At 31.4% G+C, this 10866-nt stretch overlaps 1 protein-coding gene across 5 annotated transcripts in view; it reads right to left on the reverse strand.

The window, feature by feature from the left end:
* LOC143918159 (dual specificity calcium/calmodulin-dependent 3',5'-cyclic nucleotide phosphodiesterase 1A-like) overlaps positions 1-10608 on the reverse strand; it is a 183445-nt gene extending 172837 nt beyond the window's left edge. For all 5 annotated transcript variants that reach the window (XM_077439889.1, XM_077439887.1, XM_077439888.1 and 2 more), the window contains exons 1-2: positions 10448-10608; positions 8421-8893 (exon numbers count right to left, since the gene is read on the reverse strand). In XM_077439889.1, the coding sequence (XP_077296015.1) occupies positions 8421-8760 (340 nt within the window). In that variant the 5' untranslated portion in view covers positions 8761-8893; positions 10448-10608. The remainder of the gene's footprint in view (positions 1-8420; positions 8894-10447) is intronic.
* Between the last annotated feature and the right edge of the window lie 258 nt (positions 10609-10866).

Genomic DNA, 10866 nt, shown 5'->3' on the forward strand with positions numbered 1-10866 from the left:
AGAAAACATATTTAGAATATTATTTTCAGTGCGGAGTTTTGAAGTATGGAGTGTTTCATAAACAAAAAATCACTTGCAATGTAAATATTTTCGCATTCTTTCCACAGAACACGAATCAACTTTCAAAATATTATACACACACCTATACACTCACACCCGCCGAAAAAAAAATTCACAGGCGTAAAATTGGCCACAACAAAGAATCGAATCGATTCACACAAGATGCGTAGGAAAATTTAATGTGAATTATTACATTTGCGGCTCATTTTCCACGAGAAAACAATAAATACACATTAAATAACCGACGGATTCGTAGAGTTGGACCAGTTTTCTTATTTATTTAGTTATTCTCTTGGCAACGATATCTGCATTCACGATTAAACGATAACAACACAAAAACAAAATAGATCAGATACTATTTCGTATAACAAGTGAAAAGGGCGTGTCTGATAGTTTCGCATGATCGAATAAAAATCAATCACGATGTAAATATTCAATAGCGTCGACTTTGACGTGAAATCTTTCATACAAAATGCTACACGAATAAAGCATAAAAACTGTGAAATAATCATACATCAGGTCTTATGTGTATGTTTAGTCAAAAGCTTGATTCTCTGGCAGTGAAACGATATTGTTTTTGTATATTACGCAATTGTTACCACGCGAGACACAATACAGTTGTGATTAAACTAAACTCACAATACGATATCATTCTGGCCAAAATAATCCCTTTATATGTTCTTTATAACCTTTTTAATACTTTCGGAGATTTATGGTTTGAATTAATTAACAATTTGTTTCAGTCAGTTGGGTTAAAAGAGTTTTCAGTTGTGAGCTCTCTTTATTCTTTATAACGCAACATACATATGTACGTATATAGACATATTTTGCCCATAGATACATTTAATTACGTAACAATTTCATACCAGGACTTAAACATCTATTATTAAAATTCAATCAAATGCCTCTTTTTTCATTTTTTTCATAATTAATTAACAATTAAGTTCAAATAGTCTGTTTGATCTCACAGATTTGTGGCCTAAGCCGCTTCCAAATAATTTAGTCATTAAAATACTGGATTAAAATCTAAAAATATTATGTAATTGTATAATTAATCCAATCCTCTGAAATGATTTTCACCGAGGTCAGCTTACACAATTTGGCAACGAAGCGTTGTAATAATCATAAATCGCTCGTCAACGTGAAAACGCAATTTTCTAACAATAGTAGTAGCGATGTCTCGCACATACACTCGGCTAAGATCCACTCTCACCGGTCGACATACCAATTATTAAACGGACTCGCCTCTATCGCCTCCACAGAGAGATGGGATATAAAAAAAAATAAATAAAAGAGGAGATTCTTACAAGAGATTACGACATGGCCGGCAACCTCTCAATTACCGCGAGATGCCCTCTCCATTGTCCAAAACCAATTTGTACCTCTCGTCGCTCCCAAAGCCTAAATACGAAAATCCTTACAATACGATGTCTTTCTAGTGATATTATTTCGGAGATATTCTCAGTTAACAAACGAATTGATTTTCTACATTACCAACGCCTGTACTGGAAATTCCCCTTAATCTTTATATATGTTGCACCGAATCCATGAAATTGTCTATTACAAGCATTCGGCAAGAGAATTGCCGAAAGCATGAAAAATGCAAGCACGTTGCCCAGTTCACGGATTCCGTAAATTCTTTGCCGAATGCGTGAACTGGACAGCGTGTTATATTATAACCAAGTGTCAAAGTGACAGCAGAATAAGGATATTTAATTTAGTTTAATTTACATATTATTATGTATAATATGACTACATACATATGTTTCACTGTTAAAATATTGATCAAAATGTATAAAAATGACATTAAGTCATATGAGATGATCGAAACATATGTATGTAGTCATATTATACATAATAATATGTAAATTAAACATCCTCATTCAGCTGTCACTTTGACACTTGTCCACGCTGTCCAGATCTAAAAAACAACACCGGAGAGCTGCTGTCTATTTGCCGACTCCATGCTTTGAGCAGACAAATTCTTGGCGAATACACGCATTCGCCAAAGAATTTACGGAATCTGTGAACTGGGCAACATGTTTGCATTTTTCACGCATTCGGCAATTCTCTTGCCAAATGCGTGTAAAAGACAATTTCACGGATTCGGTGTAACATAATATAAAAATCAATGTTTGTCTGTCACGTATGCGTTCCTATACTATTCAACCGATTGCAATGAAACTTCCAGGAGTTATTGTGTGTATGTCCGCGATAGTTTTTGTAAGAAAAAACCGCCCAAAAACAGGAACAGAAACGGGAAAAACGGGAATGAGTGGCATTGCATGGCAAATAATTTCACATCTACGTTGTTAGGGAAAAATAAATAAACAATTGAATAATTTAAAAAGTGTTTGCCGCCATCTATTGTTTTTTTTTAGTCAAGTCAAGTCAAGTTCACCGCCTGCGTTTTTCCGACTAATGGGAACGGAAACGTGAACGGGAATTGTATGCGTTATTGTGGCATTGTAACGCATGCCGGGTTCAGCTAGTATAAAATAAATAGAGCTCACTAAGAATTAGTTTCAATAGATTTATAATTTTTAAGTCAACTTGTCGAAAGATGCTGAAATTCTTAAAATATTACAACAATAATAATAATAACTTTTTATTCAAGGCGATATAAAGAATAGTGAGATCCCCATCGTTCATGTAATTAATATATACATATACATAGTTTATAGAAATGGATGATAAAATAAATAAATATAATAAAATGATAGTACTATGTAATACAAACATATATGTACATATGTATGTATATTAGTACTATAATATTAACCATGGTACATATATAAGTACATACACATATTATTATATATCTATTAAAAGTACATATATTAGTATCTATTAATCTAATACTCTCATATTAAACATGGACTAGTGGTTACCATATATGTATGCTTTCGAACATAATGGTCACGGGTTCCAGTCCCACTGGTTGCTACTGGCCAGACTTTGGTTTGCGACTCCAGGTGGATCATTTCTTATCAGAATTTACCAATTTATCTGATTTTCATTGAAACGGCTCCATCAAATTGGCAACTTTTACCCATTTTTTGCGTTTTTCAATTTTTCACCATCTTGAACTTCGCTGATTGATATAAAGATGCTGCAAATTTGTTCATAAATGTTTTGAAAACTTCGAGTTTTTCAAAATCTTGAAATTTGACGATTTATATTTAAAACAATCCTCCGAAAATGTAAGTTTATCATAAAATTTTCCATAAATGTCTATGATACTTTGTTAAAATTGTTCTACACATTATAAATCGATGTTTGTATCTGGCCAGGAAGGCGCATTGAGGTGTACCTGTTAGGCCTTCCTGGTATGTATGAATGTAAAATAATAATAATATAATTTTAAATAATAATAATAACAATCGAAAAGTGAAACTAATACAAAAATCTTGTAAAAAGAAAGTCAATTTATGGCGGTATAACACTTACACCTATTTTTTCTACATAGTGTTTATCGCTTTCTACAAACTAAACCTTTACCTGAAAATAAGCACCTATTTTCTTTTCGGTCGAAAGTTTTCATTATCCTTTATTTCTCTGCAAAATATATTTGAGCCTATACTCCTTACATACCAGTGGGTATATGTTTGTACATAAAAATAAAGTACTTTGGAAAGTACTCAACGATTGAAAACTATTGGGGACTTTTCTCTAAGAGTAATCATCCGGACTAATTAATTGATCTCAGATATTTAAAATTTATATTAAAATGAAATCTCTTCTTATTCATTTGAAACTGTATTTGTGAATGTATGTATGGCTGTAAATATGTACATACATACATACTTTTCATGTGTAATAAATTATACATATATATTCAGTAAAACATGGACACAAAATTATTCATATGCAAAATTTGACCTTTTTTCGATATTTTTTTTATTCATGGTTTACACTTATATAATATTTTAAAGCGAAATATTTAACTCTACTATATTTGTCGGCTCTTATGGAGATGAATATGCTATTTCCTCGTTGATATATACCGACATACGTAGTTTAATTAGATCAACGGGCGATTGGCGAGCTTGTTCCGAATTAATTTCCTGCAAATTTCTCAAAACGTTTCCACCGTTCAGAATATCTCGAATTTCGGAAGCAAGCACCAAGTTAGAAAATCCTCCAAATATCGAATCCACTCAACTGAGTTTCGAACCGTAAAAGCTTTCAACGGTTCGAGCATTGACCTACCAAAACGGACTACTTTACTAAACCGAAAGGTTCATTCGTGTATTTCGCATTTCCCTTTATTTTGTTTACGATTTCGCTGTCTTCAGAAATCTCAATACACCAATATTCCAAATCGTTTAAATCTTTGACTTTGATATTCAGCATACCTTTGTTTTTCTTTGTATGAAAATATAGCATCCATTTCTAGTGATATCCATTAAATTAAACCAATTTCAAATTCATATAGCAAATTGTTGCCAGCAGAATAGCTCGGTCGTTAAGCTTCTGCTTAGCACCGAGAGGCACCGGGTTCGATCCCATGAGCTGACCTCGATTGAAAATAATTTTTCTGAGTACATCTGTAGTGCTGCTGGTCAGACTTGGATATTTGTTACTCCAGGCTGATCGTTTCCTATCAGAGTTTGCCAATTTTTCTGATTTCATTGTTGAAACGGTTCCCGATTAAAATTGGCTAAAATCCTTCCTACCTACTATGTCACCACTATTTGAGTATGATTAATGTACAATAAAATTTATGTACAATTCATAGATGTCTCGTAAATTTGCGAGTTTTTCACTGTCTCGTAATTCAACGAATTGTATAATAAAAATGCTGCATTGTTTGTAATTGGCCAGGAAGGCGCATTGGGGTTACGTGTAAGACCTTCCTGGAATATGTACATATATGTATATGTAAAAAAATTGTAGAATATTTGACCATATCATACACACATCAGTCTAACGAATTATTTTGAAATAATCTTTAAAATTAAAATTTAATCCTGGGTGATGATGTGAGACTATGCCTATATATACATACATACATACCGATAAAATAATCATACTATAAATTAGCAAATTCTCATTCAAAAACCATGAAGAGCATTGTATATTGATTTCGGCCAAAATTTAAGCCGTGAAGTCTTCAATATATATACATACATATAGTATACATTTAGTATATCTCTAGAACAAATTTTGATTTTATTTTTACTTTTTAAATATATTTAATAAAAAGCGCACGTATTTGTATGTTCACACACTACATATGTATAATATAAATACATATTACATAAAATGTGGTTCACTGCAATGTCAGGTAAACCGACAATTACTGCAATAAACAAACCCTAAATTGAACCGAATTCAACCAACACTATTGCGGTTAGCTACATTACAAACTGTGTGTCTGTACTTTACGTATTTCATTAATTCACAAAGGAAACAAACGTGTGGCTGTAATTCCTTTTGAATTCTACAAATTTTCAAAAATCCTTGATGCTGTGTGTTGTTTAATAACACATTACGGGATGAGATAGTGTATTATGAAACGTACTTAATTATACATGAGACGTCTACATCGAATGGAAAAAAGAAATACGATCATTATCCTTGGCCAGCTACCTAGAAATACCGAGGGATTCCGTCTAAAAATATAATATGTATGTATATATGCGCGATAAATGTTGCTATGTAACTTTTGTTTGATAGTGCCGTCAAAAATGACGGATTAAGTGGTGGTACTGCGTTTGTTTGCTCATTGCTGGAATATTGTAGTTGGATATTAGTACATATTGAATCTTCTGATAAAAATAATCGGAAAAATCGTAAAGGTGTTCCAATTCCGTAATCAGATAACTGATTGTTTTGGAAATCATATCCCAACAAAATAAAAACGGAAGTGACAAAAACTGCAATTAGTATAGTTATGAGCTTAATTTCATTTAATATGAAATGTTATTGAATGTAATTTCTAATGTTGTAAGATATTTTTTAAAAATTTAATTTATTTATCGGTGATTCAAGTCTCAAGACATTTATCAACAGCTGTTTTTTTTATTCCTGTTTGTTTTCGTACAGGTTTCAATATATTTACTTACGATTAAGTTTATTTGCTATTAAGCATCAACAAACGATGTTTGTTATTTAAGTGCCAAAAAATGGAAGGTCTCAAAAATAAAATAAATTCAGACATAATACATTCAGCTTTTACCAATTCTTAAATAGCATACTATTATGTATATATGTATAAAAAAATAAAAATACATCGATTTTAAATCGAAAGTTCGGATTTTCAACGAATATGATAAACCATAAAACCTGGGTACTGCACGATATTTTCCAAACGATTCCCAAATTAAGCGTAATATTTTTAACATCGCCCGTTTTTTTACATTATTTTTCGCCATTCAACGGTTTTTTAAAACCATTCATTCCCAGGGGATATTTTTTTAGATTTATCTTCCGAAAACACAAAAAAAAAATTTCATCGAAACATAATACAAAGGTCGGAACAAAATATAATGCATGCATAGGCATACGATTCACCTTGTGATTTTCGTATTTTTCAGCATTCACATTTTTTACTCGCCTAGTTATGAAAAACCTTCGCATTCATAATGCGAATAATTTTACGTCGAATAAAAAGCTCAAAACGTGAAAAGTTTGAAATTTGAAACGTGAAATTGAAATGATATACAGCTTATGCGTATACCTGCGAACGTATTTTTACGGGCGTTTTGTATAATTCCTTCATCCCCTCTTTTTAATTGTGCTTTGAGGTATATTTTATCATTATTAAAGGATTTTCTTATTTGAATTATCTTTTATTTTAAATTGATACAAACTATATGACGTCTAAAAGAGCTGTTCGAAATTGATGATACAAAATCGCCATTATTTTTGCATTAACCTACATACATAGTTCAATCACTGCAGTGCTTACAAAATATTGTTTCATAATACATAACTAACTAACACTTTTCAAAGCATGTATCTAATATATAATTTCCAAAGAGACTTTGTATACATATATGCATATATGTAACATTGGTTGGTTGGTTGGAAACAACACATTCGATTTATTATTATTTTTTCGATTCATATGCGCCGATTCTATTTTTTTTCGATTCAAAGGATTCAAAGTCCCCGGGTCCTTCACCCCCGGGGGGTGCTGGAGGCGAAGGCGCCGAGGGTGAAGGCGCCAAGGGCGAAGGCGCCGAGGGCGAAGGCGAGTCTTTCGTAGTTCAAAAAAAGCCTTTTATATTGTAAACAAAACATTTCTTATTATCAATAAAATTACTAGTTTCTTCACTCAATCTCCACAAATCTTTCTTCATTTTTACACCTGTTCTTAATAAAACCGTATCTAAATATTTTAAGTATTTGTCACAAACTTTTTTTTGATCATTAAAAGGTATTTATTTTTCATTGTGCAATACTCGATACAAATTTGCATATTTTTAAACCAAAATAAATAAAGTAAAATACCAGGACCGATAAAGATTACACCAGTGTGCCTAAACGTACGTAAAACTACTAGATCCTAGCTTATAATTTAAAATACAACAGTTACTGTCTTACTATATTGTATCGTTGTTACCAATTGTCTTGTACATTTTCTTTGTAAACATCATTATAACTATCAATAGATTATTAACACAAAACCGTGCTCCACTAGTTAGAGTTTTTAGTACGCAATTTTACCGATTTAAAATTCAGCACACTTCTAATTAACCCTTTTAAACGAAAAAAAAATAGGCCAAAACACTATCTCACTAAATACGTTTCAATAGAAAATACTCAATATAAAATAGTATTAACAGTGAGAAAAAATCTCAAGTGAAAATACATACTTTTGACTTGAGACGACTATTTAGAGAGATTTTAAATCTAAAAAGTACTACAAATGAAAGATAAAATACCCGACTATAGATTCCAATATTCATTTTGAACAGGAATTGACAGATTTTGAGAGATCGACCGAACAATACCAAGATATAGAAAAATCGCGCGATTTAAAAAAATCATATATCTCTGAATCTCAAGCCAATCAACATTTTTTATTACCAGATTCGTGTTTTTCCAGATTCGTGTAGTTCTATAAGAAAAGTCATATCTCGTTTCTGTACCAAAAAAAAGTCGTCATTTGTCGAACAGTGTTATTAGTATTACAAAGCGCCATTATTTATGCCATAAATGTTATTGAATCTTGAATTTATGTTATTACTTTATTGTTAAATAATCATGGCTTCCGCTTATACCTATGTAATTTCATGAATAAGCCTAGTTCAACTCCAAATGACAAAAACAAAATCTAAAATTAATCAAAACGCAGTATGTAATACTGTTATACTATTTATTATAACTACAAAAAAAATTCAACAAACCTATTGTGTATGTGGCTCCATCGATTTGAAACGTAGCACTCTTGCATTTCTTGAAGAATTTCCCACTGACATCCTGTCTCATCTGACTGCTGTGAGTCGAAGGATGTCCAGGATAAGACTTTTTAACCGGTGCTCCTCCAGCCTCCTGTTTGCACAACTCCTCCTTGAGCCTTTTGATGACGTCATCACCATCAGAATCGGGACTGGCTATTTCTTCAGACTGAGATGCACCACTGACATCTTCAGGCGACAAAATTTCGTCGTTTTGCACACAGTCATTAACATTTGTCTTGTTGGATGAGCTTTCCATGTCCTTGGCGCACGACCCGAGATCACTCATATTGGATTCGACGGATCAAACCATCGTCGATGTTCACTAATATTGTTTTAAACTCAACAGAATGTGATTAATTAACCGTTTTTAATTCGAGAAGTGGATATATCTATATGTACGTAAGTGGGTTTACATTACCCTACACAAAGGCGATATAATTAATCAAAGTCATTGAAATAAAATGGCGAATTTTCCTTCACTTGCCATCACCGAAATTTCACCCGACATGTATGAGGGATTTGAGTCATTATCTGCATTTATATGTAATAATTTGGTTGATTTACGTTATATATACATAACAAATATTGCAATGCTAGATACGTACATTTTTTGACTAGGAAGTACAAATATTATTTCAGATCGGTTGGAGGCAATCGAAAGAAAATATTTATGGTATTCTCTATATTTAACAGTGTTATGTCTATTTGTAAAACCCTCAAACCAACTGGAGCTAGCAAAAGATAAACTTTATCTATAAAAAGGTTTGTTAAAAGTACATATAACGATGTATATTTATGTATATATGTATATAAAAATAAACGATTATTTACAGGGGGTTTGGTCGTATATTGTTAGCCGAGCTCTTTTGTGTTGTGTCGTATACATAAACATATAAATTTATATATGTATATTGTTAGAAAGATTTTCTTTTTCGTTAGCGTTGATCTATTTAATCGATTTTACTTGGAAGCCTAACAAAAGCCGACTTAATTGATTCTTAACGATCCTTAATGGCGATATAAATTTATTCGTCCTTTTTATTACCGTCTTTTTTGCCTTTGTGGCTGAAGTTGTGGATGAAGTTGCGAAAAAACAATTATTGGTGGTAAGAATAAAACATTTCACGAAATAAACACAATCCGTGAAATGCGAATTTATTATATACATATATACGATATACATATGTAAATCACAAAATTTGTAAAATCGGAGGAAGTAATGAAAGCTTTCAAATAAACTAGGATCTTTTTTATATTTTTATAATCCTTTTTTTAAATATTTCAATTAAATTCGAGCTAATTTAACTTTATTTAAAGTTTCGTGCCATAATTAGTGCGTCTAGAAAAGAAAATATTTGCATTATATTAAATACGATCTTTACATAAACAAAAAATACGGATTTTTATGAATAAAAATATATATTTAAAAATTTCAATTAAATTAATTTTATTTAAAAATATCTTTATCAATATAAAAATCGATAATTGTATGTGAATAAAATTGAAGCGTTACAAAACAAAAAAAAAACTCAAAAAAGCGAAATCTTATTTAAAAATCACGTAATATTAAATCATATTAAAATATACAACATTATAACTAAAGACATTGAATTAGTACATCTCAGCATATTATTTCGAATGAAATAAAATATTAAACCATCAAAACCTTACTGCAAGCAATTAAATTTACAGTTAACAGAATCGAAGCTTTCGCAAACGACAATATGAATTTCCATATATTTAATTTTTAACATAAGCAAATATTTGCAAATGAACTTTCGGCCAACAATGTGTTTATTTTTCACGCCCCATCCGAATTTTTCACAGCTGTCACATTAACGCATTTCAAACGTAAATATATTCAAATTCATTTTAATTTATAAATTTTATACCGCCGTCGATGCGAAAGTAACTTTGAAATTTTATGATTATTATTTAGCTCATTAAAATATCATATATGTAAATTTTATCACATTCGGGAACGAGAGGAGATTTCAATTCAAAGTTCATTGACGACTAGACTTAAAATGCGAAATTGATCGAACTCTTGTGTGGCACGAGTGCAAAGTTTTTTTATGTTATTTTGGCACGCCACTGGCGGACGTCCGTCACGCGCGTATCGCCACCGTAGACTGGTGGCGCTCACGACTGCAACCTCACTTCACGCAACGCCACTGCAACACTAACAACACACAATAATCAATCGAACTTGGGAAAACCCCCATGGAAAATCAAACCATATATTCCACACATCTCATTATTAAAAAAAATTCACAACTTTTATATTGAAGTTATGTACTTTTTGTTAGTAATTGAATGTATTTAAATTCAACAAAAAAATTCCGAACATCATCTTGAAAAATTAAAAAGTACATATATTTTTCTGTGAAAT

The sequence above is a fragment of the Arctopsyche grandis genome, chromosome 10 (genome assembly GCF_051622035.1).
Source record: "Arctopsyche grandis isolate Sample6627 chromosome 10, ASM5162203v2, whole genome shotgun sequence".
NCBI classification, from domain to species: Eukaryota; Metazoa; Arthropoda; class Insecta; order Trichoptera; family Hydropsychidae; genus Arctopsyche; species Arctopsyche grandis.